Below are 26,297 nucleotides of genomic sequence, written 5' to 3'. Positions count from 1 at the left end.
GTCCCTGCTTTCTCCCCATACCCCTTGATCCCTTTAGCCTTAAGAAATATATCCAACTCCTTCTTGAATATATTTAATGAACTGGCCTCCACTGCCTTCTGTGGTAGAGAGTTCCACAGGGGTGAAGAAATTCCTCCTAATTTCTGTCCTAAATGGCCTACCCTTTATCCTTAGACTGTGTCCCCTGGTTCTGGACTCCCCCAACCATCGGGAACATCCTTCCTGTATCTAGTCTGACCAGTCCTGTCAGAATTTTATGTTTCAATGAGATCACCTCTCATTCTTCTAAACTCCAGCGAGTACAAACCCAATCGACCCAATTTCTCCTCATACGTCATTCCTGCCATCCCAGGTATCAGCCTGGTGAATCTTCACTGAACTCCTTTCATGGCAAGAACATCCTTCCTCAGATAAGGCGAACAAAACTGCACACAATACTCAAGATGTGGTCTCACCAAGGCCCTGTACAACTGCAGCAAGACTTCCTTGTTCCTGTACTCAAACTCTCTCGCTATGAAGGCCAACATACCATTTGCCTTCTTAACCGCCTGCTGCACCTGCATGCTTACCTTCAGCGACTGGTGCACAAGGACACCCAGGTCTCGTTGCACTTCCCCTTCTCCCAATCTATTGCCATTTAGATAATCTGCCTTCCTGTTTTTGCCACCAAAGTGGCCAACCTCCCATTTATCCACGTTACATTGCATCTGCCATGTTTCTGCCCAATCACCCAACCTGTCCAAATCATCCTGGAGTTTCTCGACATCCTCCTCACCGCACACACGCCCACCCAGCTTTGTGTCGTCTGCAAATTTGGAGATATAACATCTAGTTCCCTTGTCTAGATCATTAATATATATTGTGAATAGCTGGGGTCCAAGGACCGATCCCTGCGGTACCCCACTAGTCACTGCCTGCCACTCGGAAAAAGAGCCGTTTATTCCAACTCTTTGCTTTCTGTCTGCCAACCAGTTCTCTATCCAAGTCAATACCTTGCCCCCAATCTCATGTGCCTTAACTTTACACGCTAATCTCTTATGCGGGACCTTATCGAAGGCCTTCTGAAAGTCCAGATACACCACATCCACTGGTTCTCCCTTATCTATTTTTCCAGTTACATCCTCAAAAAATTCCAGTAGATTAGTCAAGCACGATTTACCTTTTGTGAATCCATGTTGACTTTGTCCGATCCTATCACCGTTTTCCAAGTGCTCTGCTATTACATCTTTTATAATGAATTCTAGCATTTTCCCCACGACCGATGTCAGGCTTACAAGTCTGTAATTCCCCCGTTTTCTCTCTACCACCTTTTTTGAATAGTGGGGTAACATTAGCTGCCCTCCAATCCATGGGTACTGTTCCAGATTCCATCAAATGTTGGAAGATGACCAGCAATGCATCTACTATTTCTAGGGCCACTTCCTTAAGTACCCTAGGATGTAGATTATCAGGCTCTGGGGATTTATCGGCCTTCAATCCCATCAATTTCCCTAACACCATTTCCCTACAAATACTGATTTCTTTCAGTTCTTCCCATTCATCAGACCCTATGTTCCCTGGCATCTCTGGGAGGTTATTTGTGTCCTCTTTTGTGAAGACAGAACCAAAATATGTATTTAGTTGGTCTGCCATTTCTTTGTTCCCCATTATAAATTCCCTTGATTCTGACTGCAAGGGACCTACGCTTGACTTCACCAATCTTTTTCTCTTCACATATCTATAAAAGCTTTTACAGTCAGTTTTTATGTTCCCTGAAAGCTTACTCTCATTCTATTTTCCCCTTCTTAATTAATCCCTTTGTCCTCCTTTGTTGAATCCTAAATTGTTCCCAATCCTCAGGATTATTGTTTTTTCTGGCCAATTTATATGTCCTCTCCTTGGATCTTATGCTATCCCTAATTTCCCTTGTTAGCCACGGTTGAGTCACCTTTTTTGTGCCAAACTGGGATGAACATTTTCTGTAGTTTGAATGTTTGCCATTGCCTATCCACCGTCAACCCTTTGAGTGACGTTCCCTAATCAATCCTACCCAACTCGCGCCTCAGACCATCGTAGTTTCCTTTATTTAAATTTAGGACCCGAGTCTGAGTCAACTATTTCATTCTCCATCTTCATGAAGAATTCGATCATATTATGATCGCTCTGACCCAAGGGGCCTCGTACAACAAGATTGCAAATTAATTCTTTCTCATTACATAATACCCAGTCTAAGATGGCCTGATCTCTGGTTGGTTCCTCGACATATTGGTCCAGGAAACCATCCTGTAAACACTCCAGGAATTCCTCCTCCACAGTATTGTTACTAATTTGGTTAGCCCAATCTATATGTAGATTAAAGTCACCCATGATGACTGCTGTGCCCTTATTGCACGCTTCTTTAATTTCCCTTTTAATGCCATCCCCAACCTCCGCTTTACTGTTTGGAAGTCTATATACCACTCCCACTAATGTTTTCTGCCCCTTGGTATTTCTCAATTCTACCCATACAGATTCCACATCATCAGAGCTAATATCCTTCCTTACAATTGTGTTAATCCCTTCTTTAACCAGTAATGCTACCCCACCTCCCTTTCCTTTTTGCCTATCTTTCCTGAATATCGAATACCCCTGGATGTTGAGTTCTCAGCCTTGGCCATCCTTGAGCCACGTTTCCATAATCCCAACCAAATCATATTCGTTTACCTCTATTTGCGCAGCCAATTCATCCACCTTATTACGAATGCTCCTTGCATTAAGACACAAAACCTTCAGGCTTATTTTTTTAACGCTCTTAGACCTATTAGAATTATTATTTGCTGTGGCCATGTTTGATTTAAACCGTTGATTTATCTGACTGCCACTTTTGTTTTTCTCCTTCCTTTCTTTTGCTTTTATCCTTGTTTCCCTTTCCTCTGTCCCCCTGCTCAGGTTCCCAACCCCCTGCCATCTTAGTTTAAACCCTCCCCCACAGCACCAGCAAACACAGTGATGTGCTATCAATTACTCATAAAAGACTGAGAGTTAGAAGAGTAACTAAAGGCTTTTATTAACAACAGAATGGAGGTCTGCCTCGCGTGGTCGACCGGTCCATGATACTAAGGGCTGGGGAGCAGTCACCTTTATACTAGGACCTGTGGGAGGAGTCAGCCGAGGCATGTCCAGGCATGTACACAGTGGAATACAAACAGGACAAACAGGAATACAAACAGTGGTTTACCACATTCACCCCTTGTTTAAAATTGAGTCCGACGGGGTGAAGTGTATTAAAAGTTAGTGTATTGGAGTCTCTCCGGAGGTCTTGTCTGCCGCTGTGATCTGCGTGGCGACGGCAGGGGTAGTGAAGTTTCCGGCGTCGAGTCCAGCGTAGGCTGTGGCACAGGCGTGTCGTCCTCGTAGATGTCGAGCGGGTCGCGGGGCCCAGGCCTGCCGTCTGCTGGGGCTGGATATCGGATCGTGGGGGGGGGGGTGGTAGTGGGTAGTGGGTTACTGCGGCCCCCGAGGGTGCAAGGTCTCTTATGGAGACTGTGTCCTCCCGCCCGTCCGGGTATGCGATGTAAGCATACTGGGGGTTGGCGTGGAGGAGGTCGACCCTCTCGACCAGGGGGTCCGTTTTATGGGTCCTCACGTGTCTTCTCAGTAGGACCGGCCCTGGGGACGTCAGCCATGGCGGTAGCGATGTCCCCGATGTGGACTTCCTTGGGAAGACAAACATTTTCTCATGAGGGGTGGCGTTAGTGGCAGTGCAGAGCAGTGACCGAATAGAGTGGAGCGCATCGGGGAGCACATCCTGCCAGCGGGAGGTTGGAAGGCCCCTAGACTTTAAGGCTAGCAGGACGGCCTTCCAAACTGTCGCATTTTCTCTTTCCACCTGTCCGTTCCCCCGGGGGTTGTAACTGGTGGTCCTGCTTGTGGCAATACCCCTAGTTAGCAGGTACTGACGGAGTTCGTCGCTCATAAACGATGAGCACCGGTCGCTATGGATATAGCTGGGGAAGCCGAACAGGGTGAAGAGGTTGTTCAGACATTTAATGACCGTGGCACTGGTCATGTCCGGGCAGGGGAAGGCGAACGGGAAACGGGAGTACTCATCAATAATATTGAGGAAGTACACATTGCGGTCGGAGGAGGGGAGAGGCCCTTTAAAATCGACGCTCAGGCGCTCGAAGGGGCGAGTGGCTTTTATCAGGTGGGCCCTGTCTGGTCTATAAAAGTGCGGTTTGCACTCAGCGCAGACTTGGCAGTTCCTGGTCATGGTCCTGACCTCCTCAATAGAGTAAGGCAGGTTGCGGGCCTTGATGAAGTGGAAGAACCTGGTGACCCCCGGGTGGCAGAGGTCATTGTGGAGGGCCCGCAGTCTATCGATCTGCGCGCTGGCGCAGGTGCCACGCGATAGCGCATCCGGGGGTTCATTTAGCTTCCCGGGCCGGTACAAGATCTCGTAGTTGTAGGTGGAAAGTTCGATTCTCCACCTCAAGATCTTGTCATTTTTGATTTTGCCCCTCTGCTTGTTGTTAAACATAAAAGCAACTGAACGCTGGTCAGTGAGCAGGGTAAATCGTTTTCCGGCCAGGTAGTGCCTCCAATGACGCACAGCCTCCACAATCGCCTGGGCCTCCTTCTCAACAGCGGAGTGTCTGGTCTCCGGGCCTTGGAGGGTTCGTGAAAAGAAGGCCACGGGTCTCCCCGCCTGATTGAGGGTAGCGGCCAGGGCAAAGTCAGACGCGTCGCTTTCTACCTGGAAGGGGATGGATTCGTCCACTGCGTGCATGGTGGCTTTGGCAATGTCCTCCTTGATACGGTGGAAGGCTAAGCGGGCCTCTGCCGTCAAGGGAAAAGAGGTGGACTTGATCAGCGGACGGGCCTTGTCCGCATAGTAGGGGACCCACTGGGCGTAATAGGAGAAAAACCCTAGGCACCTCTTCAGGGCCTTGAGGCAGTGGGGCAGTGGAAGTTCCATAAGGGGACGCATCCGGTCGGGGTCGGGGCCGATGACTCCGTGTTCCACAACACAGCCAAGGATGGCGAGGCGGTTTGTGCGGAATATGCACTTCTCCTTGTCAGGTTTAGGAGTTGGGCGGTGCGGAGGAATTTTTCGAGGTTTGCGTCATGGTCCTGCAAGTCACGGCCGCAGATGGTCACATTGTCCAGATATGGGAAAGTGGCCTGCAACGCATTTTGATCTACCATCCGGTCCATCTCCCTTTGGAAGACGGAGACCCCGTTGGTGACGCCAAAGGGAACCCTAAGGAAGTGATAGAGGCGGCCGTTTGCCTCAAAGGCAGTGTACTGGCGGTCCTCAGGGCGGATGGGGAGCTGGTGGTACGCTGATTTCAGGTCAATGGTCAAGAAGACGCGGTACTGCGCGATCTGGTTGACCATATCAGCTATACGGGGGAGTGGGTAGGCGTCCAGCAGGGTGTAGCGATTTATTGTCTGGCTGTAGTCGATGACCAGGCGCTGCTTCTCGCCGGTCTTAACGACCACAACCTGGGCTCGCCAGGGGCTGGTGCTGCCCTCCATAATCCCTTCTTTCAGGAGCCGCTCCACTTCGGTTTTAATGAAAACCCTGTCCCCGGCACTGTATCGCCTGCTCTTCGTGGCGATGGGCTTACAGTCGGGGGTGAGGTTAGCAAACAGTGGGGGGGGGGGGTGACTCTGAGTGTGGAGAGGTTGCACCTGGTGCGCGGCGGGCAGTTTGGAAGCTGCTGGCTGCGGACTGTGAGTGGGGGTAGGGGTCCACCGTACGCCATCGTAACACTTTTAAGGTGGCACTGAAAATCTAACCCCAGCAGGACGGCAGCGCAGAGGTCAGGCAGGACCAGAAGTTTAAAATGATCGTACACGGTCCCGTCTACTACGAGTGTCACCACGCAGTAGCCGCCGATGTCCGCCGACTGGGACTCGGAGGCCATAGAAATCCGCTGTTGCGCAGGCAGGACTGGGAGAGAGCAACGCCGCACCGTGTCGGGGTGGATGAAGCTCTCCATGCTCCCAGAGTCAAAAAGGCAGATTGTATCGTGACCATTTACCTTAATGTCCATTGTGGAACTGGCCAGTTGGTGCGGTCTCGCTTGGTCCAGTGTAACGGATGCCAGCGTAGGGGTCGGTGTGTCGCTGCGGGTATCAGATGAGGCGGTGTCGGGGGCCTGCTGCGTCCCGGCTGTCGTCCAAGATGGCGGCGTCCATGATCCCCATGTGGCTGGAGGCGTCCAAAATGGCTGCTGTACCGGTGATTCGCACATGGCCGGGGAGGTCCAAGATGGCGGCCCGCATGGCCCACACGCGGCGCTGCTGGGGTTCGGGGTGGCTTTGGCCCTGCAGATGCTAGCGTAGTGTCCCTTCTTCCCGCAGCCCGAGCAGATCGCGTTTTTCGCCGAGCAGCGCGCTCTGGGGTGTTTTGCCTGGCCACAGAAGTAGCATTTCTGGCCTTGGGGCACTGCTGTCTGGCCTTGGGACACTGCTGCGGTAGTTGGGCCGTTGTTGGGGTGTGGCTGGGGTGGCACGGCGCTATGAGGCGGTCCTACCGTGTCCCAGGCTGTCATTCCCCGCGGCGTCCACGGTGCAGAGGAGTAGGCATCCATGCCCTGGTAGGCTGCATCCAACGATAGTGCGAGTTCAGAGGCCTTGTTGAGGTCGAGGTTACTCTGCTCCAACAGTCGCTGTCGGGTGTAATTGGATCTGTGGCCCGCTACAAAAGCGTCCTGGATAAGTTCCTCTGTGTACACGGCGGCCTTTACATCCTTACAACCACAGGCCCGGCCAAGCACAGACAGTGCCTGAAGGTATTCCACGGTCGATTCCCCAGGTTGTTGTTTACGACTCCCCAGGAGGTGCCTGGCGTACACTTCGTTCACTGGGCGCGTGTACTGGTCCTTGAGGAGCTTGATAGCGTCCGCGTACGAGGTCACGTCTTGGATGACCGAGTACACTCGGTGGTTCACTTTGGAGGTCAGGACATCCAGTTTGTCCTCGTCCGATTTGATTGCTTCGGAGGCGGTCAGGAATTTTTCGAAACACTTAAGCCAGTGAGTAAACTTGGTGGATGAGTCCGCCTCCCGATGATCTAAGTCCAGGCATGCTGGTGTGAGGATCTTCTCCATTATAAAAATGTTGTTAATAAAATTGATGCGCTATCAATTACTCATAAAAGACTGAGAGTTAGAAGAGTAACTAAAGGCTTTTATTAACAACAGAATGGAGGTCTGCCTCGCGTGGTTGACCGGTCCATGATACTAAGGGCTGGGGAGCAGTCACCTTTATACTAGGACCTGTGGGAGGAGTCAGCCGAGGCATGTCCAGGCATGTACACAGTGGAATACAAACAGGACAAACAGGAATACAAACAGTGGTTTACCACACACAGCCCCTAGGACATCGGTTCCAGCCCTGCCCAGGTGCAAACCGTCCAGTTTGAACTGGTCCCACCTCCCCCAGAACCGGTTCCAATGTCCCAGGAACTTGAATCCCTCCCCCTGGCACCATTCCTCTAGCCACGTATTCATCTGAAATATCCTTCTATTTCTACTCTGACTAGCACGTGGCACTGGTAGCAATCCTGAGATTACTACCTTTGAGGTCCTATTTTTTAATTTACCTCCTAACTCCCTATATTCAGCTTTTAGGACCTCATCCCGGTTTTTACCTATATTGTTGGTACCTATATGCACCACGACAACTGGCTGTTCACCCTCCCCTTCCAAAATGTTCTGCAGCCGCTCTGAGACATCCTTGACCCTTGCACCAGGGAGGCAACACACCATCCTGGAGTCTCGTTTGCAGCCACAGAAACGCCTATCTATTCCCCTTACAATAGAATCCCCTATTACTATAGCTCTACCCCTCTTTTTCCTCCCGTCCTCTGCAGCAGAGCCACCCCTGGTGCCAGGAAGTTGGCTGCTGCTGCCTTCCTCTGATAAGCCATCCCCCCCAACCGTACTCAAAGCGGTGTATCTGTTTGAGAGGGGGATGTCCACAGGGGACCCCTGCACTACCTGCCTGCGCCTAGTACTCTGCCTGTTGGTCACCCGTTCCCTTCCTGCCTGTCCAACCTCTACCTGCGGTGTGTCCAACTCGCTAAACGTGCTATTCACAACGTTCTCAGCTCTGCTTACCAGTTTTTATTAGTTGGCGACCATAATATGGTCAGTGCTCCTCTGAAGTTTCCTTTCTTGTTTGTTCTAAGCTACCAATACTTAATCCTATGCACTCAGACCCCACCCTATATCCTCACACTGGTAAAATCAAGACTCATTGCACAATCTGCTACTCTAACTTTTCAGACTTTAGAACTCAAGCTTGGCATCACCTAATGTTTTTACATTTTATTTATTGTTTTCAGCGCTGGTCATTTCCTGTGCTCTAGATTTTGGCTCTTTGCCTTGGCATTTCAATTTTTTTTTAAAAGCTCATTGGGATGCCATATTATGACTAGAAATAAAAGAGTGCCTCTAAGTAGATTAAAACTCAACCATATTGGCTTTTCCTTGATTTAATAGTGAAAACAAATGACAACTTATATAAAGCAGTTAGATAATTAAAATGATCCTAATTAAAGTGAAGAATTAAGGTGCAGGAGAATTAATGGTCGACCCATTCACACAGGAAGCCTTCGTCTTGTATTCGAGATCAAGTTAGGTGCCGTGCAAATCATCCTCCACTCTTCTCGAACAATATCTGTTGATCCCAAACGTAGAAGACAAGGTCTTTGTGCCCAGTCACCCCTCATGGCTTCTATGACAGAAACTGTCAATTAATGCAGATGTATGGGCAGTTTTATTTTGTGTGCTGGCCCAACTTTATTGAGACGACCCCAACTCTTTACAGAGAGACAATTCACGTCTTTGTTTTGAGCTGAATTGAAATTCAGGACCCAGAGGTGAAAAGACCTCCATTTCACACTGTAACAACAACAACAACAACAACTTGCATTTATATAGCACCTTTAACGTAGTAAAACATCCTATGGCACTTTACAGGAACGATTTATTAAACAAAATTTGACACCGAGCCACATAAGGAGATATTGGAACCAGTGACCAAAAGCTTGGTCAAGCAGGTAGGTTTTAAGGAGCCTCTTAAAGGAGGAGAGAGAGGCAGAGAGGTTTATGGAGGGAATTCCAGAACTTGGGGCCTAGACAGTTGAAAGCATGACCGCCATTGGTGCAGCGATTTAAAAAAGGGGATGCACAAGAGGCCAGAATTGGAGGAGCGCAGAGATCTCGGAGGGTTGTAGAGCTGGATGAGGTTACAGAGATGGAGAAGGACGAGGCCATGGATGAGAATATTAAAGTCGAGGCACTGCCGGACCGGGAGCCATTTTAGGTCAGCGAGCACAGGGGTGATGGGTGAATAGGACTTGGTGTGAGTTAGGATACGGGCAGCAGAGTTTTGGATGAGCTCCAGTTTACAGAGGGTACAAGGTGAGAATCCGGCCAGGAGAGCATTGGAATAGTCAAGTCTATATAGACATGCCTGATGGTTTTAGCAGCAGATGAGGCAGGGGCGGAGCTGGGTAATGTTACGGAGGTGGAAGTAGGCGGTCTTGGTGATGGAGAGGATATGGGGTCGGAAGCTCAGTTTAGGTTCAAATAGGGCCCAATGCTGTCCTTTTTCCTCACTCTTCCTCCAATTCCGTTTGAATTATTTTAAGAGTTACTATTCTAGATCTCCCCTTGAAGTAGGTTTTGTAACCCTCAGACCTGCAACTGCACTTTATGGACCACTCAAATGATTTTTTCCATCTGGCGTCCCAGCATAAAAGCTGCAGATGTGACCTTTGTGTACAATTCACCACATATTACGTGAGGATTTTACTGCATTTGAATTTGAGGTTTTACTCCTAGTGCCTTTGAAAATCACTGAATCTTTGTGCAATTTTTGAAGCCCTTGCAATATCTTTTGAGAAAGATTTTCTGTAATTTAAATAACTGAAAAGCTTTGAAGGTACTGGACTATTTTCATCCCGTTGTCAAGACTGTATCATTTAAGCAAAATAAGGATAGTTTAGCAATTTTTCCTGACTTGTGCTATAACTGTCCAGGAATACTTAATATTATCCCTGATGGCAGGGTATTCTATTATCTCGCATCAAATGACAGGTCAGATATCACCAGCATGCTTTCCGCCTGAGGTACAAGCACTGGTTGCTTGTGAGAAAAATAGTCTGAATGCAGTTACAGTGATTAATCCTTTGTGTACTGCATAATCTTGACAGCTTTGAAAATAATGTGTGTTGGCTCTTGCACAAAGCTGCAAGAATGCCAAGTTTTCCCAGAAAAGATATTTTATGTGAGGCTGTATGGTGGTGAAATATTTGAGATTACAATATTTAGTCCATTTTATAGCAACATGAATTGGAACAAAATATGTTTATGATGAATGTTCTGGGATAATAGGCATTCCTAAGATATAGAATTGGCAAAAGTCATAACTAAGAATGCTGGTATACAATTCAGAGATTTGTCAATTGGATTATACTAAGAATTGGACAGTTTTCGGTCCCAAACGACCAAGCCAGGCAATTGTATGTTCAAGTATCCACAGTCCATTTTATAAACTAAAGGTGCTTAAACTCTTTTGTGAGTTCACGCAGAATTCCATTCACACCAAATAAATGCAATGGAGAGTACTTGGATATGCACTTTGTTCCTCAAGTAAGGAAGACCCCAGTCACAACCAGTGAGTGATGAAATGAATGGATTACCAAATTCTTGGTCATCAGAAGAAGAGATTGCTCTCCACCTCCTGCCCTTTTTTATATTTTGTTTAAAAAAACTGCGAAAAGTTTAAACCCATAAACTACCTTAATGTGTATATATTTGTGGAAACATACAGTTTCTTTTTAATTGTCACAGGCTAGCTGCAGTAATTTCAAATAACTTTCTGGATTATGATTTCATAGAGTTCAACTGTAGTGAAATAAATCCAACATTATTCAGTAGTTTGTGTTGTTAGCTGGCATCAATAAATAATAACTTTTATCCCTAACCATCGCTTTGATTAGAAGATGCAATTATAGGATTGTGTTTTATCTGTCTAGTGATCACCTGCTTTGAATGTTGAAAGGTATATATTTCTGTGCATTTTGAAAAGCAAATGAATGCCAAAGGGATTTACCAGAAAACAATTTGCAATGCCAGCAGATGACTTTGAAGTATTCTACACCTTAAAAGAATGAGATATTGATGTGAGGAATAGCTCAAACAGCAGGAACTCCTTCATGTATAGCTCGCATATGATCACATGGGCAGAAGAATTGTTACTGTTTTCTCAACCAGTCCTGATGTGACCCTGCAGTTTGATTTGTAATTAAATCCGCCGAGATGTGTCTTTAATTTCTTACACACGTTGGTATCCAATTTCACACTCAGGTAGCTATTAAAACTACCACCTAACAAGATACAAGGTTCATTCTTCCTGCCTTGCTGTTTCTGCACTGAATTGTGACTCTCATTCATTATTCTTTTACCTTCCCTGCAGCTTTACCACCCTAGCAGCTGCCTTCGTGGAGGTAGTGGAAATAGCTTCGCAGTTAGCAGAGCATTTCATTGTGATTGCACCTACAGTCATAGCACACTTGCTTATTACCAGCACTTCATGCTGATCTCCCATTTTTCGTCGAGCGCCTTTCATAAAGACTTAATAACTTCAGACATACATTGGACCACTTTTTAAATCCAATTCACCATTTTTTAAAAATATATCGGAACCCGGCACTTTAAAATTGCATCATTGTTCATGTTGCTAGAATACGATTGTGGAAAGGTTAAATGGTCTAGAAAGTCGAACTGTTTGCGCTGGCCGTTAAAGTCCGTTTCGGCAAAAAAAAAATGACGGCCGCCTCACTTCCGCCCGCCTCTGGCACGGGACACGGCGGCCGCCATTTTAGTAAGGGCCAGAGCGCTGCCGTTGACGGCGCGAGCTGCTGAAATGTAAATGAGAAGAGTGTAATGTCAGTCGGTGTGCAACGCTGACTTGACGCCATGCCTGCAAATTTCAACCTTTTCGCTCTGTTTAATGCCGGCTCCTAAGCACGCTCAGAAAAGCATGCGTGAAGCAGCCCTGCAGAGACGCGATCAGCGCTTCTTAAAGGGCCACACACATCTTTCAGGTAATTTTGGATTTAAGCTTTTGGACTGGTTTTTTAATATTTTATTTGAAGTAGTTGCTTGGTGCAATAGATGTTAAAAGTTTTTAAAGTGTGCAGGGAGTGCTGCTGGACCCTTGCAAGGCTTCCCATGATTAAGGAAGGCCTCTGGGGAGACTGAAAATGCTGGAAATACTCCAGGTCAGGCAGCATCTGTGGAGAGAGAAGCAGAGTTCACGTCTCGGGTTGAGGTGCTGCCTAATCTGCTGAGTATTCCCAGCATTTTATGTTTTCATTTCAGATTTACAGCATTTGCTCGCAGAGGGAAGAAGCAGAAGGAAGGATGCAACCCAGATAGCCCCATCCTGGCCGGGATATGCGGGATGGAATCATCCGCATGTGGTACCAGTGACCACAACCTCAATTCCGGTTTCAACATTTGTCCCATGTGGTAAACCACTGTTATACCTGTCTGTATGTGTATGTGTATTCCACTAGGTACAGGTCTGGACATGCCTCGGCTGACTCCTCCCACTATTCCAGGTATATAAGTGACTACCTCCCAGTCCCTTACTATTCTGGACGGGCCGACCACTCGAGACAAGACCTTCATTCTTTAGTTAATAAAAGCCTGGTTGTTACTCGCTTAACCTCAGTCTTTTGAGTAATTGATGGCGCCTCATCCCACAACTTACCTTCCCTCTGTTACTGACCATCACAGTGTCCTCTTGGCCACAATGCTGAAATAAATGCCACCACAAAGCAAACTTTCCAATCCAACTTTTTTTTATTCAATAGCAAAATACTGCGGATGCTAGAAATCTGAAATAACAACAGAAAATGCTGGAAACACTCGGCAGGTCAGGCAGCATCGAGGAGAGAAAAACAGAGTCAACGTTTCGGGTCGAACCCTCCCGTTATTTTTATTTTTTATTATTTGTTCCTGGAATGTGGGCATCACTGGCAAGGCCAGCATTTATTGCCCATCGCTAATTGCCCTCAAGAAGGTATACATTTGTCCATCCAATATGACATCAGGAAATAAAACTGCCCCTGTGCATTCCCTTAGTGACTGTCCTGTGATTGCCTTTGCCTGTCCGACTGATGTCACGCAGTGCTACCCCAGTGGCTGCAGTGTGACTGGTGGAAGGCTGCTGACTTTCAGAGGGGGACGCTGCAGATGGCCTTACAGGATGACCTCGAGGAGCTGGTGGCTGGGAGTGTCAAATCGAGTTATGGTGTTAATTCTTCTTCACTCTTCTCTCCCTCTTCTTGTTGACTCACTGGCTGGGCCGGCTGGGTTTCCTGGGTGGGTGAAATGAGGAAAGCACAAGGACAGAGTTGCGGTGAGGGGAGGGTGGGAAAGCAAGAGCTGCATGCTTATTGCACATTGTAAATCGGAAGATATTGTGGGATGAGAGAGAAGTGGGATGTGAGAAGGAGGATAACATATGAGGATACTTGTATCTTGTATCCTTTCAGCCCCACTGTTGGCCAAAGGCTCAGCCATGCCCCTGCCAAGAATGTCCAGCGCCATCTCCTCCAAGGGGGTGAGGTGAAACTGGGAATAGGAAGTGTGCTTCGTGTTTGGGGGTGGTGCAATGAGCAATGTGTGAGGCTAATGTTGCAGTTGGTAGGATTCGGCTTTTGAAGATGCATTCACTGACCTTGACCACTAGACTGAGGTTATGAAGCTTGTTTGGGCACTGGAGCCAGGTCGTGGAGGCGACACTGCTGGCAGTGATGGCCTCGGTGATCTGGTCCCACTTCGTTTTTTCTGGATGGTTTCCTTGCCACTGTGGATAGAGGACCTCTCTTGCAGTATTGACCCTCTGCACAAAGCTAGAGTGCTGCGGTGAGACCCTGGGTGCCCCTTCCCTGGCTTGTTGAACCACTTGTGTTAGTGCTGAAGCACTTTTACCATTTAGGTGCGGAAGGCAGTTCAGCTTTAAGAGCTGAAGACTGCCATTTGGGATTTCTTTTCTTCAGTTGAGCTCTAATGGCTAATGACGACTGCTTATTTTAAAATGTTTTTTTCATTTTAGAAGGCAGTTCCCCTTTAAGGGACCGACACTGCTTTAGAAATGATAGCCTTGCTTTAAGACAACGCTGCTGTTGCTCCAGGGACACTACGGCCACACTATATTGGGCCTCCTGCTGAGAGTACCGCCAGAAAGCCAGTCTTGCACAGTATGTTTTGCGCTGCACTAATTTAAATTAGCTGGCAGCATCAAAATACCAGTGCTGCCTGCGCTATTATTTCGGGCAGCCGTTAATTTCAGCCCACGGTGGCACCAGCAGGTTTCCAGCCTACACCAATTTCTAGGCCAATGTGTTCTTTAAATAAGTTTTGAAAATCTTAGCTAAATACTGCTTTCTTATCAATAGTCATCTTAACTAATAGCTCTATCTCTTCGTGTTTTTTTTCTACTCTTCAATGAAAGCTGAAGCAAAGCAATCATTTAATACTTTCACTATTTCTTCATTCTCCATGAGAAGTCTTTTTCATTTCCTATTGGCTGTATCTTTAATTATTTTACTTTTTATGCGTTTATTAAATCATTTAGTATTTCCCTTTGTCTTTCATCATACCCTCTGTTATTTTTTGTTGCTTTCCCTCTTTTTTTTTGTTTAATTTTCTTTTGTGTTTTTAGCCCTAGGTTTGTCACATAACTTTTTTTAGGTCACAATTTAATTTCACTCTGCTCATCCAAGGATCTTTAACTTTTGCTGCACCCCGTTTACTTGTAGGAATATGTCTAGCCTGTAGCCTAAATCGGCCTGTTAAACATTTCCAATTATTTGGCTGCTGTTTTATCTACGAATTTGTTTTCAATTGGTCTGGATTACTCTCTTTATCTCATTGAAATTGCCTTTTCCAGTCAAATACCTTTATCTTTCACTGTTAGCTCTCCTTTTCAACTTTTATATCAAACCTAATCATTGTTTCTTAAATGTTTCACTGCCCTTGCATATTAGGCACTTGTCCCCCTTCATTTTCTAGACCTTGATCCAGCATTGCCTCTTTCCTTGTTGGACTAAAAGCATATTGATCGAGCAAATAGTCCTGGACCCATTGTAGAAACTTCTTCGCCGCTTACATTATTTTTATCAGTTTATTTTTGAGCAACTAAAGTCATCCATTATTCAGGCCCTGTTTTGCTTTATTTTTCTCTAATTAGTCTATATATCTCGCCCTCGATCTCTCTCCCACTGTGTATACCTTGTGATATTCCAACAGGTTCAAATCATGATCATAAGAAATAGGAGCAGGAATAGGCCATATGGCCCCTCAAGCCTGCTCTGCCATTTAATAAGATTATGGCTGTCAATCAATGCAATCAATCTAGAATCTGAGGAGCATACTTGGTTGACACCTCAGTGCTGCACTGTCGGAGGTGCCGTCTTTCAGATGAGACGTTAAACCGAGGTCCCGTCTGAACTCTCAGGTGGACGTAAAAGATCCCACTGCACTATTTCGAAGAAAAGCAGAGGAAATTTCCCTGGAGTCCTGGCCAATATGTATCCCTCAACCATGACATCATATTCCCACGTGGCTATTTGCGTCTGCAGCTCACATGCACTGTAAACCTATCTTAGACCTTCTTGTATTCTCTCTTAGTCTGACCCCAGCTAATACCTTACTATTTCTTACTCCACTGCCATCTGTCTCGCCCAATCTTTTGTACATTTTGTTTCTCTTTTCTAATGCTACATCCTGGTGTCCATTCCGCTGCCAAATTAGTTTAAACCCTCCCCAACAGCACTAGCAACCCCCCCCCCCGTGAGGACATTGGTTCCGGCTCTGTTGAGGTGCAACCCGTCCTGCCTGTGCAGGTCCCACCTCCCCCAGAACTGGTCCCAATGTCCCAGGAATCTCAAGCCCTCCCACCTGCACCATCTCTCCAGCCACACATTCATCTGCTCTATCTGCTTATTTCTATAGTCACTAGCTCGTGGCACCGGGAGTAATCGAGATTCCTACCTTTTTTGAGGTCCTGCTTTTTAATCTCTTTTGTAGCTCCCTGAAATCTGCCTGCAAGACCTCATCCCTCTTTCTACCAATGTCATTGGTACCGATATATGGACCACGACCTCTGGCTGTTCACCCTCCCCCCTCAGAATGTTCTGTAGCCGCTCAGTGACCTCCTTGATCCTGGCACCAGGGAGGCAACATACCAACCTGGAATCACGTCTGCGGCCGCAGAAATGCCTGTCTGTTCCCGTAACTATTGAATCCCCTATCGCTATCGCTTTCCCGGTCTTCCTCCCCCCCCCCCCCCCCCCCCCTGCCACCATACAGCTGAGCCACCTGTGTTGCCGTGGACTTGGCTCTGGCTGTACTCCCCAGAGGAATCATCGCCCTCACCAGTATTACTGAATACTGGTTGGAGAGCGAGATGCACTCGGAACTCCTGCACTACCTGCCTGGTCCTCCTTGTCTGTCTGGCGGTCACCCATTTCCTCTCTGCCTGTGCACCCTTATGCTGCGGGGTTACCACCTCCTGAAACGTGTTATGCACGTAGCTCTCAGCCTCACGAATGCACCTTAGTGACACCAGCTGCAGCTTGAGCTCCTCATGACGACACTTCCTGCACACGTGGTTGTCCAGGACACTGGAAGCATCCTGGAGTTGCCACATGGCACAAGATGTGCATTCCATGGGACAGGTGCCCTGCTATGTCTCTACTTAATAGATTAGTTTGAGACATAAGAAATAATTCATTAAGTATTTATCCATGTCCCAGCAGCTCAATAAATCTTTGCACCTTCAAGCATGACATGTTTTTTCTTCAGGGGGTCCCTTAAGGATTAAAATGAATACATTTCCTACTTTGTGATTGTTTTACATTTATTATTTATTGTGTAATATGTACAGAAGTTACACTACCAGCTTTTGACACTTCTATCTTCTGATTTCTCAGCCATCATTAAACCCTCCAGGAGGAACCTCGTGTGATATAGTGCTGTTAAACCGATGGAGTGTTAGGAACTATGAAGTGCAGCGTGGAGACATTGTATCTCTGGTGTAAGTAACACATCTAGTTGCTTTCAGTGAAATGTATGTTTTTCTTAACCTCTTGACAATTTTGAAAATGTGTATTAATTGCATTACTGGCCTGCAGTGTTTGTTATAAAGCTCTCCTTGGAGTACAATCTTGCAACTGACGTTGAAGTTTTGAATGAATTAATTCTTTTAAAGAACCATTTTTGATTTTTGTTTGTGGTTAGTTAATTTTTGTTTACTGGACTGTGTCTGATTCTTGTGATTCATTATAAAATGTCACCCAGTTATGAAAATGATAGATTGCACAAAGCAGCACATAAATCTATGTTTAGCTTTGCACTAATAGTTTTTGTTTTTGTGCACTCAGTAGATTTTTTTGGCCATGTGGCATTTTGTGAATGGAACAATCATGAAACAGAAATAAAGTGCACAGAATTAATTTCATTTTTAAATCAACCTGTCTTACTTTCACCTTCTCTTGTGGAGTCTCACCTCCCTGAGGGTGGGACAAAACATGATGTAAACTTCTCCATGACCTCTCGGAATTACATTATTTGATTAGCTTGCAGAACACATTGTAACTGGATGAAGTAGATACTGTCAGTTTATCCTGTCCTAATAATGTAGATAAAAGATTCAAAAATAACAAAAAAAATCCTTTTAATTGTGGATTTGAGTGACGATAATCCTCGACTATCTACCTGTAGAAAGTGAATACCAAATTAGATTGGTCATTTTTTAAAATTACGATGGTGTAGTAAAACCAAATACAGGAAACTCTCGTTTAAACGGCACCTATCCGGAATTCTCTATTAACGGGCAAAATTCATATTCCGAAAAAAGCACCTCAATAACCGGAAATGTTGCCGAGTTTCCCGCGGTGGCTGAGTTAGTCAGTGGGGGTAGTTCTCCAAACTGCCACTACTCAGCTTCTTGGCGCTGTTGGAAGTCTGAACACCTCAGTAACAGGAGTCTGACGCTGCCGGGAATCTCTTCCGATCTGCCATTTTTCTGTGTGTCTCCCGCGCTGCCGGTAGTCTCTTCCGATCCGCCATTTTTAATTAGAGTTATGGATTACCCTCAACTGGCAGTACTGTACTTAATCAAGCATCTTCCACCATCCATTTAATACAACATTCTGTAGGTGAGTACCCGATTACTGTATACTGCACATTTCTTGATTTTTTAATTTTTGTTTGTTAAAAATAGCCTCGGTAGATAACCCTCTCCGTCATCCGGAATTTTTAATCAACCGGCACCATCCCGGTCCCATCGGTGCCGGATACCAAAGAGTTTCCTGTATTGTCATATTGTGTCATCATGAGAGTTTTTGCTGAATAACTTGGGCTGCTGAAGGGCCAGGTTTGTACTGTGCTATGCCCTTGGCCCAGAACAGATAAATATGGGCTTTGCTTATAGCTTTAAACTTCAATGTAGTGCTTGTGTAAATGTGCTTGTGGATTGACACTTAAACACAAATTGAATTGTGTAATGTGATTAAATTGAGCTACTTAAGAATGTGTTATTCTGCTGGATGGGAAGAGAAGACTAATTTTTTTTAAAACTTCCTTGTCAATTTTCTCTGTCAGTTTACTCCCTTCCCCTTATTTCCTGAAAACATATAGACTCCTTGCTGGGTTATGTTTCCATCAAGCGCATTGGGCTGTTTTCCTATGTAAAGGGCACTATATAAATGCAAATTGTTGTTGTAACTTAAAACTGACCTAGATTTGTAAAAATTGTGCAGAAGTTGCACTTTATGCCCCTAACCTTTATATTACCAACCATGGGGTGAAGGTGGTGCCAAGTACGCAGCTTAGAATATGGATGTTGAGTTCCTGCTGACACAGCCACTTAAGTGATCCTGAATCAGTCAATGAATAAATTAGATGAACCATCGTGCACTAGTCTTCAAGGGAAGGCTGACATGTAGAGATATTGCTAGTGGTGTTAAGGAGTGAAGTTGATTTATATGTTTTGGTTGATACAAAAATTAAACATGCCAGTATGTTAATTCAAATAAAACTTCTCCCTTCTATTTAATTAGTCGGTACTTCACTGACTGAGTTTAATTTTCTTGTCACAAAGAATTGACCTGATCTGTTGTTTTCTATGCTGCACTCTTAATTGAGATACAGAGTCAAAGTCTGGGAAACATTTATTTGCTGAGCAACCAACATGTTCGTGACTAGACTTTAGCAATTACTCGGAAGCCAATTTGTCAGCAGAAAAATAGATTTGAAAGCACGTAAACTTTTTCTTTAGCATGTGGCTTACTTGACTTCTGCCCTGTGTACTTTTGACCTTGGTTTCATTTTACTGCCCATGAAATAAGCTGCTTCCTGGGTGCATCCTTTTTTTAATGACATGAAATTTGTAGTTACAAAATATATTGAAGTTGTTCTGTTCTTGATGGCTGACCAGGCTCATATTGCAAACTACTGAAAAATAGTTGTGCTGACATTTCTGTGTCTAAACCAGCTAGTGTGTGTCCATTTGCCTCGGTTGGAAACCCTTTTGCCTGCGCTCAAAGTATGTGTTTGAGCCCCAGTTCAGGGCTTGTGTGCATAATCTGGGCTCACCTGCAGTGCAGTACTGAGGGGAAACTGTGTTGTGAGAGTTGCTGTCTTTCAGGTGAGATGTTTTGGTGGTGCAGGTAGGTGTTTACAAGCCCATGACACTATTTAAAGAATAGCGAATCCTTTGAGTGTCCTGGCCAACATTGCTATCTTAACCAATGACACCAAAAAAGATTATTGATTCATCTCATTATTTTTTGTGGTACAGTCAGTTGTGTAAACAATCATTTTGTGAAGAGCTTTGAGATGTTTTGGCATAAGAGGTGCTATATAAATGCAAGTGGGCGGAGGCAGAGCTCTAGCTCAATTAACACCCATTTACCTTGCAGGCAACTGTGTGGTGTAAACGCTGCGGCATACTCGGGAACAGTAAAGGGCCGCCATCGACGGTATTTGCATATGGTCCACCGTTTTGATTTTGGCTTGTAAAAAATCCTGGATTTTACCAGTAATAATATAAATGACCCACAAGATGACACTGTGCCTTGGAATTGCAATTTTTGCTAGAAAGCAGTGCTAAATGGTTTAAAAGTAAGCAAAAATATTTCTACTTTCACAGTGAAAATAAGTAATTCAGCACAGAAAACAAGAGCATTCCATAAATACCTGAGAAAAAGCCAAAAGGGATCTGAGATTGACTGCAATGGTTGGTTATGTTCAAATGATGACTCTTAAATGCATAACTTGTTTTGTGCGGTGCTCAATTTTATTATGTACAGCAAAATTGAATTTTCTCTCCCATTTCTGTTCTTTGTTTCTGTCTGCTGAAAGACAAGTATTGGAACACTTAAATTAATTCATCTGTAACATGCTGGGAGACTTTTTTTTGTTTATCTGTGTCTCTGTGATGTTAAACTATTTCTGAAGACAGTTTTTCACTTGACCTGTAGTGATGTTTCCTCATACACAGAATGGAGCCTAGTATTAAGAATTAAATCTCATACAAACCCAATTTGGAAAAGGTGACGGTTCCCTTTATCCTCTTTGAACTAAATGTAATTTTGTTTTAAGAAGTTGGGTGTGTTCTACTTCAACTTTGGAGTGATTATTTAGCTCTATATATCTACCTGGTGAATTTGTAAGTTTAGTGCAAATATCCTCTTACTCTCCTTTACTTCCAAAAAGGGGGGAAATTATCATTTCTGTATAGTTAGTTTGCATTTGTGTGAATTTTCATCATGTAAGGCTGAAGTTCTGTACTAATCCACAGGATGGCACTGTGTAGCTGATTAAATACTATGGTTTAAAGCAGGCAGAAAATTCTTTTGTGTAGTTTTAAACAAGAAATATTAAATCTAAGGACTGGTATTGTCTGGTACAGAGTCTGTGAACTGAAATTAAGTTAAATGAACAACTCAGGCTATTACTAGGTCAGTTAAAAATAAAATGTGCCTAGATCTCCAGTAAGTGAAAGATGATTCAATTCTGGAAGGCACAAGACGCAATGGGCCCGATTTTGTGGCTTGTGTGGGAAATGGTCGGATTCCCCCGAATGTGGGGTTCTGACACAAAAAAATGTGTCTGCCAGCTCCACGCAATTTTCCCTCAAGTGGCCAATTAATTCCCAGCATGTGGGCAGCCTTGCTAATTGTCCATTTCTAGTCAGAAAGCCCCACAGTATGATGTCATCATTCATGGTGCTTTCAAGGTCCATAGCAAGCACTGCATCCTCTGAAGGCTTCCAAACGAACCATACAGGATGGCAGAGGAGCCTGCAGCAGCTGTGGCCAGTGCCAGACCCCGAGCTGCCTTCAAATTCGACGAGGCTTCACTGCAGGCATTATTGGATGGGGTTAGGGCCCACAGGGAGGTCCTCTTCCCTAGGTCAGGGAGGAAGAGGCCTCCCACTGAGACCAATGCTGCATGGATGCAGGTGTCAGCAGATGCCAACTTGCTGGGAGTCACCAGAAGAACCTTGGCATTGCATCTCTAACTCCTTCCTTTACTCCCCCACAGTACCATCCAGAGCCCCTGTCCTCACTGTGGAGGAGGAAGAGGCTGTGCAGCCAGACTCCTCAGAGGAAGCTCCAACCTCTGAGGGCGCAGCGTCAGCAGAAGTAAGTGCACCCAGCACCAGCGCGGACACTCACACCTCGGGGGGACCTTCGGGACATAGAGTAGTGTTGTCACCTGGTGTTTCACAGCTCACAAGTGAGCCTCAGCAGATTCTGGAGACAGGGACAGCAGTGGAGAGTCCTCGTCGGAGGGCGCAGGACTCTGCCAGCTCAGCTCAGCTGCGCTGCATGTCGACCCTCTGCCTCTGGGTCCATCCGCAAGAGAAGAGGTGATGGATCTCCATGCACAGATGCAGGAGTCTCTGGCAGGTTTTGTCTCCAGGGTCGCTGCGAGTGTGGAGCGAATGGAGGAGTCCATAGTGACCATGAGCAGAGCCTTTGTGGAGTCATTGGCGCCTGAACGCATCACCATGGAAAGGTTGGCAACCTCCATGGAGGAGATAACTCGCCAGGGTACGGAAAACATGCTGAGTGCTCATAAGAGAATGACATCTCTTGAGGAGCGTTGGCTATCTATTGAACAGAGAAACCAGACCTTCATGGAAGTCCTTCTGAGTAGGACTGCCAGTGCAGAAACGGGTCCCCATGGCCCCCTAAAGCGCAGCAAGGTGCTCTCAAGCCACTTCCAAGTGCTGGCCCCTTCTGGCCTGTGCAGCTTCAGGTGAGTGAGCAGCAGCCTGGTGCTCATCATGCTGTTCCTGGTTCTGTTGCTGCCACCTCTGCTGCTGGAGATCCTCTAATGGCAAGAAGGGAAGGAAAAGAAGGCGTCCCATGCTTCTCGTAGATGCCTCCGCTGAGGAAGCGCTGAGTGAGGGTAGCGAGAGGGGCTTCCCAGGAGATCACATTGGAGAAGTGTGTGAGGCTCCAACCTTCCACAGCTGTACCTAAGCCTTGAAGAAGTAGCCCCAAGCCTGCAGCAACAAGGTCCTTCAACATACAAGTGCTGTCCCTTTAAATCGCAGCTTCTCCGAATGACCTGCAGCTGACAGCAAGCAAACCGGCAAGCTTCACGCCAGGTTTCATCAGCGGGGTTCCCCGCAGGCGTGTTTGATGTGGGGAAAGCCCCAAAATTGCAACGGCCCCTGAAAATTGACTTAAACAAGGTAATAATTGCTCATTAGTGTTCCAATGGCCAGTCCCGCCAGCGGCGGGCGGGACTGAAGCGGGTCGCGGAGAAACGGCGGTCCGAAAGTCGGACGGGGCAGGGAATCAGGCGGGGGGGTGGGGCGGGGCTCGCGTCCCGCTTTCTCGGCGATTTTCGGCCCCTGGCCGCCTGAAAAGCCGCCCGACGGCTGGCAGAAAATCGGGGTCAATGGCTTAAGGTTTTTTTTGCAATTATTCTTTGTTATTGTTGTAGATTATGTAAAGTAATAATAAATAATTGCTGTATTTAGTCTTCAAAATATTTGACTAGTATTATCTGTGATAATTGTACAATTGTCTGTATTTATAATTACATTTATCAGCAGGACATTTTACTTTAAAGTGTTTGTTGGAAATACTGTTAAGTGGTATTTCCAGATTTATGCTTTTAAGTATATCCCCTCAATCTTGTATCTGCAGTATGTTGACATTTATAATGAAATATGAAATAGAATGAGATTTTCATGATCAGTCACCCTGTCTTCATTCACTATTTATACTGCCATAATACTGTTTTCACTAGGCATTTCTTGCAGTTCACGTGATCTTTATCAGACCTTCACCACTGTCTCCACCCAGAAATATCTATTAATATACCAAATATCTTGCCTATAGTGTACGTGTCCTGTGCACATTAACCTTGCTTCTTGTGTCATGATTTTTAGTCATAGTTTATATGTCAACATTTATAAAGCAATAACATTTATAAGATGTCAACATCTCGCTGTCGCACTTTTTTGATTGGCTCAAAGTAAGGTAGTAGTAAATCGCAAATTTTGACACCACTCGCTCTTGGTCTATATCTCCTGTTTTTTCCTTTTCGAACCAATTTTCCATCCGCCTCCTAATTCCTAACCCTTAATCTTCTCATCTCCTCTGTAGTCCCTTATCAAAGACTTTCCTAAAGTTCATGTGCACTACATCCACTGCATTTCTTCCATCTACCTCCTCAAAGAATTCTATCAGGTTTGTCAAGCACGTTTATCCCTTTTGAAATTTGTGCTGGCTACTTCTATTTTCTCTTTATCTAGGTATGTGGTACTTTCATTCTTAGAGATGCTAAAATGTTCCCTACCACAGATGTTAAGTAACTGGCCTGTAATTACCCAGAATAGCTCTGCCTCTTTTTTTTAAAGGGCACTATATTGACCACTCTCCAGTCCTCCAATGCAAATCCACACTCAACAGAGCCCTGAAATATAATTTCTAGGACCTCACAATTATCTCCCTAAGGATCCTAGGATGTATTGTGTTAGTCCCTGGTGCTTTATCTTTGTTTAGTCAAAGTAATTTGTCTAAAATGTTCTTCTGAGTCAGAAGATTGTGGCTCAAGCCCCACTCCCAAGACTTGAGCAAAATGCTGAGGGGTGGCTGCACTGCCAGAGGTGCCAATTTTGGGTGCAGTGTTTTGGGCTCCACACAATAGGAAGGATATTGAGGCTTTAGTGAGGGCACAACACAGATTCACTTAGATGTTGCCTGGTAAGAAGAAATACAAATACGGTTTAACGTCAGATGCTGAGGCACTGTCTGCCCTCTTAAATGGATGTAATAAATCTGGCCAAGATTTATCCCTCAACCAACATCACTGAAAAACAGATTATCTAGTCATTTATCTCATTACTGTTTGTGGAATCTTGCTGTGAACAAATTGGCTGCCATGTTTCTCTACATTAAAACAATGAACTCTTCAAAAAATACTTAATTGATTGTAGAATGCTTTGGCACATCCTTAGGTTGTGAAAGATGCTATATAAATATAAGTTTGTTCTTGGATTTCACTTGATTGGCTGATACCCATGTCAATCACAACAAGCCTCTGCCCTTTTCATTTTGGTTGCATATGCAATTAAAAAATCTTTCTCTTCTGAACTATTTTTGGGTCTTAAGGGTATTTTTTTTAATTTAAAAATCAGAAACTATGTAAACAAATAACTTTCAAGTCTTTTAACAGATCATTTTTGTTTATAGAAAATTATGTTTAAGTCTGTACAAATTGGCAAATGTACTAATAGTGCACTAACTGCTTTAAGGCAGGAAAGTAAAAGCAAGAACTGGTTGATGACTGGGAAGAGGGGGAAGTTGCCTGATGTTCCAACTGAGACTGTAAATAGGTTGGGATGAGACTGATAGATGGGAACATGATGGGGGAATGACACTTGCCAGTTTTTACAAATGCTGGTGGAAATGAGATTGTAACTTTACCAAAGGAGGATATGGAAAAACAATTGGCTCTAAAAAAAAAAAAAAAAAAAATTTAGCAGAACTCAAAGTGGGTGTGTTACAAGGCCCTGATGACATGAATTCTAGACTGTTGAAAAAAGTTAGAGAGGCAATAGCAGAGGCTTTGACCACAATTTTTCAGTCCTTCCTAGGTTTGTCACAAGGGCATTGTTGCAAGAATTTAGGCAGATGGTATAAGAGGAAATGTAGTATAAAAGGAAATGTAGCAGCTTGAATAAAATATTGGTTGACGGACAGGAACAGAGTTTGTGTAAATGGGTGTCGCTCAGACTGACGTTGGTTGTGATGTACCCCAGGGATCAATATTTGGTCCACTTTTATTTTCGGTATATGTAGATTACTTGGATTTGAGCATAGGGAGCATAATTTTAAAATTTGCTAACAACACAGAAGTACTGGATTTGGCAAACAGTGAGGAGGATTTGGTAAAAGACTCTAGGGGACTTAGATAGCAGAATGGGCAGACAGGTGGCAGATGCAATTTAATGGAAACTTCCTATGTAAACTTTTCACACTGTAATTACACTCTCCTCTCCTGTAACTGTAGGTGCTGCGATGCCATGATTTGTGTGAGGGTGTAATTACACTGAGAAGTTTACATAGGCAGTTTCCATTATAAATGCAGACATAGGAATTTATAATGCAGTTATAAAAATAAGGACAGAATGACTGACTTTAAAATGATCATTTATTTAGTTACATTTATATACCCTAGTCCAATCACCACACCTTTTTAATCCTGCTTCACCTGCAGACTATGCTTGGTTTTGACTCCCTGTGTTCAGCATCATGGAAGATCAATTAATTACCCGAAGTATAATTCTACAAGGATATAATGGCCTGGATTTTGCAGTGAGGCTATCAGTGCTCATAGTTATTAAGGAGAAAATCGGACAGCAACTTCTGTCGTCCGCACATGTGCAGTTAAAGGTGGAAATTAGGAAGTTGTTGCCCGATTTGCCCTGCTGCTCCACAAGCTTCACTCTTAACAGTATCTCGCCGAGCGACTCGCCATTCAAACACACGGAAGATGTGAAGTTGCAGTACTTAACCACTAGATACCCACTGAACACTGCAGAAAAAGTTAGGTCTTGTCCATTCAAGTGTAAGTGAATTTTTAATGACGTGATAATTTTTAGTTACTACCAAACAAACTCTCCGGCACTGAAAATTAACTTTTACAAGTGCAAAGTCTCATCCCTTCAGAATTATTGTTGGAGATTTTTAAAAAAATGTCTGTCTC

At 45.0% G+C, this 26,297-nt stretch overlaps 1 protein-coding gene across 3 annotated transcripts in view; it reads left to right on the top strand.

Moving 5' to 3' along the window:
* Positions 1–26,297, top strand: part of immp2l (inner mitochondrial membrane peptidase subunit 2) — a 741,977-nt gene that overhangs the window by 24,518 nt on the left and 691,162 nt on the right. For all 3 annotated transcript variants that reach the window (XM_086009124.1, XM_086009122.1, XM_086009123.1), the window contains exon 3: positions 16,991–17,094. In XM_086009124.1, the coding sequence (XP_085865250.1) occupies positions 16,991–17,094 (104 nt within the window). The remainder of the gene's footprint in view (positions 1–16,990; positions 17,095–26,297) is intronic.

Source organism: Somniosus microcephalus, chromosome 16 (assembly GCF_052327205.1).
Source record: "Somniosus microcephalus isolate GS21.2 chromosome 16, FLI_Smic_1.0, whole genome shotgun sequence".
Taxonomy (NCBI): domain Eukaryota; kingdom Metazoa; phylum Chordata; class Chondrichthyes; order Squaliformes; family Somniosidae; genus Somniosus; species Somniosus microcephalus.
This window is presented reverse-complemented; position numbering and strand designations above follow the sequence as displayed.